General features: G+C 45.4%; 1 protein-coding gene across 1 annotated transcript; it reads right to left on the bottom strand.

Annotated features, from left to right (window-relative positions):
• Nucleotides 1-748: 748 nt before the first annotated feature.
• Nucleotides 749-1,690, bottom strand: LOC129687565 (olfactory receptor 8B12-like). The gene has a single exon (XM_055622024.1). It carries the CDS (start codon nucleotides 1,679-1,681, stop codon nucleotides 749-751), a length of 933 nt encoding a protein of 310 aa, XP_055477999.1. The 5' UTR covers nucleotides 1,682-1,690.
• Nucleotides 1,691-5,689: the final 3,999 nt, after the last annotated feature.

The following is a 5,689-nucleotide window of genomic DNA, read 5'->3' as shown; positions in this document are numbered from 1 at the left end:
GGCAAAAAGGTCTTTTCTGAGACTGATACTCCAACCAAGGACCATTCATGGAGATAACCTAGAATCCCTGCTCAGAGGTAGCCCATGGCAGCTCAGTATCCAATTGGGTACCCTAGTAAGGAAAGCAGGGACTGTCTCTGACATGAACTCAGTGGCTGGCTCTTTGACCACCTCCCCTTATGGCGGGAGCAGCCTTGCCAGGCCACAGAGGAAGACAATGCAGCCAGTCCTGAAGAGACCTGATAAGCTAGGATCAGATGGAAGGGAAGGAGGACCTCCCCTATTAGTGGACTTGGAGAGGGGCATGGGAGGAGATGAGGAAGGGTGGGATTGGGAGGGAATGATGGAGGGGGCTATAGCTGGGCTACAAAGTGAATAAACTGTAATTAATATTAAAAAATAAAAATGTAATTAAAAATAAAATAAAAATTTAATTTAAAAAAGAAATACTGGAAGAGTTTAGACAGAGAGTAAGGGTCAGCTCTGTTAAAATCTTGCTCAAATATAAAATCTGAAATGCCATTTCTGGGCCTAACAAATCAAGATGGTGGATTAATTGACTAGCATCCATAAAGACCTGAGCTCACTCTCTGGTGTCATAAATTCTTCTTGTATAAGTTGAAAAAAATAACTAGACCTTGAACCCCTCCTTGCAACCTTGCATCTCCTTCTCCAAGCACAGCTCTTTCCATATGAATACTGCTCATTGACCAAGCCTCCTACTTCAGCTCATGATACTGCTCCTCTGTTAAGAAAATATTCTCCTGCCCAAGGTTTTCCTTAAGGCAACTTTAACATCCTTATTTCTCAAACTATAGATCAGAGGATTCAACATGGGCACCACAATTGTATAAAACAAGGAAGACACTTTTCCTTGATCAAGTGGCAAAATGGAAGGTGGCTTGAGGTACATGAAAGCCCCAGAACCAAAGAAAAGACAAACCACAATAATGTGGGAGCTGCAGGTGCTGAAGGCCTTGGACCTGCCCTCTGCGGAATGCATGTGAAGAATGCTAGAGAGGATGAGGGCATAAGAAATGAAGATGGTGACGATGGGCACACCAATACCAAAAGCCACAACAATGAAGACCACCAGCTCATTTGTGAAGGTGTTGTTGCAGGACAGCTCAAGAAGAGGTAGGATGTCACACATGAAGTGATTGACAAGGTTGTCCGCACAGAAGGTCAGATTCATTATGTTTCCTGTATGGGCCATGCCTCCAGAAAAGCCCATCACGTAGACTCCCAGTAGAAGGAGTAAACACACTTGGGGAGACATGGTGACTGTGTACATCAGTGGCTTGCAGATGGCAACATAACGGTCATACGCCATGGCTGATAGAATGAAGGACTCAGAGAAAACAAAGAAACAGAAGAAAAATAGCTGTGTCATGCAGCCTGGATGAGAGATGATGTTCTTTGTTGAGATAAAACTCATCAGCATTTTGGGGATGATGGTGGATAAATAAAAGAAATCTATTAAGGAAAGATTGAAGAGAAATAAGTACATGGGAGTGTGCAAGTGAGAGTTCAGCCCTATCAGGGAGATCAAACCCAGGTTCCCCACCATGGCAACCAAGTAGAAACCTAGAAACAGGAAGAAGAGGGGCATGCGGAGTCCCGGCTGGTCTGTCAGGCCTGAGAGGATGAACTCTGTCACACAGGAATTCTTGGCGGTCATTCTTCTTTGGAGGGAGGCCTGAGGGACAGAGAAGAGGACCAGTGGAGACAAAGAAACAGGACCGTCCTCACAAATCTAAGTCCTATTCATGAAAATGGAATCAAGAAGAGGTTTGAATTGTGGTGGGAAGGTTTAAACTGTTTACAGGGGGCAGTAATGAACTATCAATTACCTCTAACTTCCAGAGCACAGTAGAGGGCTTCACTTAACCTCCAGAATCAGACTGTGAGACTCTTTAAGAGTCTAAGGTCAGTCCTTTTATCTTGCCCTCCCTTCTCTAGCCTTTATACAAGTTACTGAAACCTGAACATTTTCTCTGCAGTGAACTCTAACATAAAGAAGACATCATGGCTCTGAATCAGCACTGTAGAGTAACAAGTTGAAGTTGTGTTTCCCACAATCTCTTAACTGTACCTAAGTGTAACAATAAATGTTCTAAGCTAAAACTTATATAGGGGTTATTATGAGATGCTCTAAGAACATGGGACCATCCAGCAATCTTTTCAAATGAGACACAGGGTACTCAAAGTCACAAACCCATCAGACTTCAGGCAGAAGGGAAGTTCATACAGGCACATACCTTTCTTTACTTAAGCAGGAATGTTCTGTCTACTGTTTCTCCTCTGAAGGATTCTGGGGAAGATAAAGACCTGGTGAATAGAAAACAACGGCTTGGATACCCAGAACTTCTTCCTTCCCAGGCAATAGCTCAGACTCCAGATTATCTTGCAATTGTCTGTATTCAAAAATCCTTGATCTACAGCTGCTGTTTGTCCAGTGACCCCTCCAGTTTCTAATAAGAAGGCGGCTCCTGCCCTGTGCATAACACATTAAAAGTGTCGTTCTAGTTTGCACATCTCAGTAGCCTGATTATGAAGACAGAGGCTCCCTCAGGACCATTTTCTCAGTGTTTCACTCCCTAAGGGAGCAGACATGTTTGGTTCTTCTGCAGAATTCCCTATTTGCCTTTTAGAAACAATTTCTTCTGACAATTAACATTTGAAATCATGGGGAAAGAGATGACCCTGGGTCCTGTAACGTATCCAAATCTTGAATGTCAGGAAGTTGATGATTACTAGAAACACAATAATATAATAAGAAGTGCCCCAGGATCCAAAAGGAAATGCAGAACAGTGTGGCCTGGAATTAGATGTGAGGACTTTAAAATAACCACTTCAATTACATTTTTAATTTACATAAAAGGGGAAATGTGCTAACAAATGGTTTATGCCAAAAGAGTATAAAAAGCAACAAACTACCAAATGAAAATTTTAAAACTGAAACTTTTTATAGGGAGTTAGGAATTTTGTTAGTTGAGTTGGTACCAGACCAGGTAAAGTCACGCAAAGTAACTGCGAAATCAAAGACATAATTAATAAAAATCAACTATACTAAATCCAGAGGAGAAAATTAGTTTTAAAAATACTGTAGTATTGGGAGCCAAAAGGGCAACTAGCACACACAGTTTCTGAGCTGTGGAAGAGCTAAACATCTGAGTTGGTGAGTGGAAGTCCCTCTAACCCAGGAAAACAACGGTGAGGCTTTCTAAACAACAGGTAACATTGCAGGAGGTGAAAATTTTGGTCTCCGGTCACCCAGGGACTTGTTTGGGGAAGCTGCAGCAGGACCTCATAACCTGGCAGTGACAGCAGCACAGAGCTGGTGGAGCACATCAAAGAATCAGGGCCAAACCAGAGAGCAGAGAGCCCAGATACCCCTATCTCTGCCAAGTAACCTCTCTCAGCTTCCTGAAGAACTCTCCAGACACCAGAGAGAGACAATACCAGTCTGATCTACAGAATCCAAAAACAAACAGGAAAGGTTTCAGATAAGCAAATGGCCAGGGGTAGGCAAAAGAACACTTCCAACATAAATCAGGACATTATGACTTCACCAGCAAACCCCAAAATTGATGGATACTCCAATTCATCAGAAGCACAGGAAAATGACCTTAAAGCCATGCTTACCCAATTATTTGAGGCTCATAAGAAGGAAATGAACAAATCTTTCAAAGAGTTGGCCAGTCAATTGGAGGGAAAGAAAGAAGAAATAGACGAAATCCTTAAAGGAACACAGGCAAACATAGCCAAACAAAGAAATAGAGACCATCATAGAGAGACAGGAATCCAAATTCAAACAGATGAAAGAAATGGTGCAAGGCATGAAAACAGAATTAGAATCAATAAAGAAAACACAAACTGAGAAAACCCTTGAGCTGGAGAACTTGGAGAAAAGATCAGGAACCACAAAAGTAAGCATGACCAACAGAACACAAGAGATGGAAGAGAGAATCTCTGGAGCTGAAGACACACTTGCAGAAATTGATACTTCTCTCAAAGAAAAAGTAAAATCAGAAAAGTTCCAATCACAAAATATCCAAGAAATCAAGGACGTTATGAAAAGACAAAATCTAAGAATAATAAGAATTGATGAAAAAGAAGACTCCAGGCTCCAAGGTCCAGAAAATATTTTCAAGAAAATCATAGAAGAAAATTTTCCCAACTTAAAGAAAGAGATGTCCATAAATATACAAGAGGCCTACAGAACACCAAATAGACTAGACCAGAAAAGAAACACATCACATCACATCATAGTCAAAACACTAAATCTACAGAACAAAGAAAAGCTATTAAAAGCAGCAAGGGAAAAAGGCCAAGTAACATATGGAGGTAGACCTATCAGAATCACACCAGACCTCTCATCAGAAACTATGAAAGCCAGAAGGGCCTGGGCAAGTATCATGGAGACTATAAGAGATCACAAATGTCGGGGGAGCCAAGATGGCGGCACCGGGAGAACACCGTGTCTGAGAAGCGGGACAACACACTCCGTGCAGTGACCAGGAGACTGAACTCTGGGCCCTAAAACAACAGCGATTGATCGTGTTTCCCAGGTGAGGGGAGGCTCCCACGGCGTGGGAAGTGGTCGGGTCCACTCTCGGCTGCCCAGCCAGAACCCGGAAGAGAACCCAGCTAACGCGGTCTTTGGGTCTCCGGGCTGGTGCTGCAAGCCTGCTTCTCACCATCAATCTCCCAGGCTGATTAGTGGGCACAAGGAGGCCTAAGGCTGGGAGTCCCAGTCGCAAAAAAAAAACCCCACGGGGAAGGAAAGTTGCCAGACTGCTCACGGGTCACCCAGTCTTTCCCTGGAAGGTCTCTCCAACCACGGGTACCCGCCGCCATCGCAATTGAGCTCCCGCACCGCGCACTGATTGCAGCTGTGCGCTCAGCTCAAAATCCCTACTCCCTCTTCGGAGGAGGCAGGAGGCGGCCAGCAGAATCTGCCACAGACCACATTGTCTGTACCCCAACCTGAGATCGGGGCTGAGAAAACCCAATCCTTTCGGGCACTCCCCCAAACGCTGCCAACACCCTGCCGCAGCGGAGCAGAAGGATAAAGAGGCACACAGCGGCTTCACAGTGCCAGAACTCCAGTGCTGCCAGCCGCTCCTAGCAAACAAACTACAGCTCGGGATCATTCTACACGTCCTGAGATTCTCCCGGGTCCAGCACAATAAGGTCTAGCAGCTCCCCCCCCCCCCGGCACAGAAACGCCGCCAGCTCAGGACCCGGGATCCAACTGAGAAGCCCCAACCCCTGCTGGCACTCCCCTGAGAGCACCTCCATAAGCTAGCCCTAGCAGAGGAGAAGTTCAGAGGGGAAGGACAGAGAGGCAGCCTGCCAAGGACACAGCACCCTCTCTCCAGCTCATCCAGCGGCCCCTAGCAGAGAAACCCAAGCTCTGGATCTGAGGACACTCAACCCTACCCGGTACTCTCTTGGGATCAGCAAACATAGATTCTACCACTAGGCTGCTTCTGGCAGAGAGATCTGGGATTGAGTACACTCACCCTAACTCTTTCCTGCGCCACCCAGGAACCAGTCAACATAACCCCCTCCTGGCAGAGGGAAGGGTCAAAGAGGCAGCACACAGGAACGGTGGACACCGAGTCCTGTGGCCAGTGTCACAGAGCTGACTGTTAGCCTACTGTGCACTTCCGCAGCAGGA

Source organism: Psammomys obesus, unplaced genomic scaffold (genome assembly GCF_907164565.1).
Source record: "Psammomys obesus unplaced genomic scaffold, mPsaObe1.curated_primary_1811, whole genome shotgun sequence".
NCBI lineage: Eukaryota > Metazoa > Chordata > Mammalia > Rodentia > Muridae > Psammomys > Psammomys obesus.
The sequence above is the reverse complement of the archived record's forward strand: the minus strand, read 5'-3'. Positions and strand labels throughout refer to the sequence as shown.

Coding starts and splice junctions, on each gene's coding strand:
- LOC129687565 (XM_055622024.1), bottom strand. CDS start 1,681: ATGACCGCCAAGAATTCCTGTGTGACAGAGTTCATCCTCTCAGGCCTG.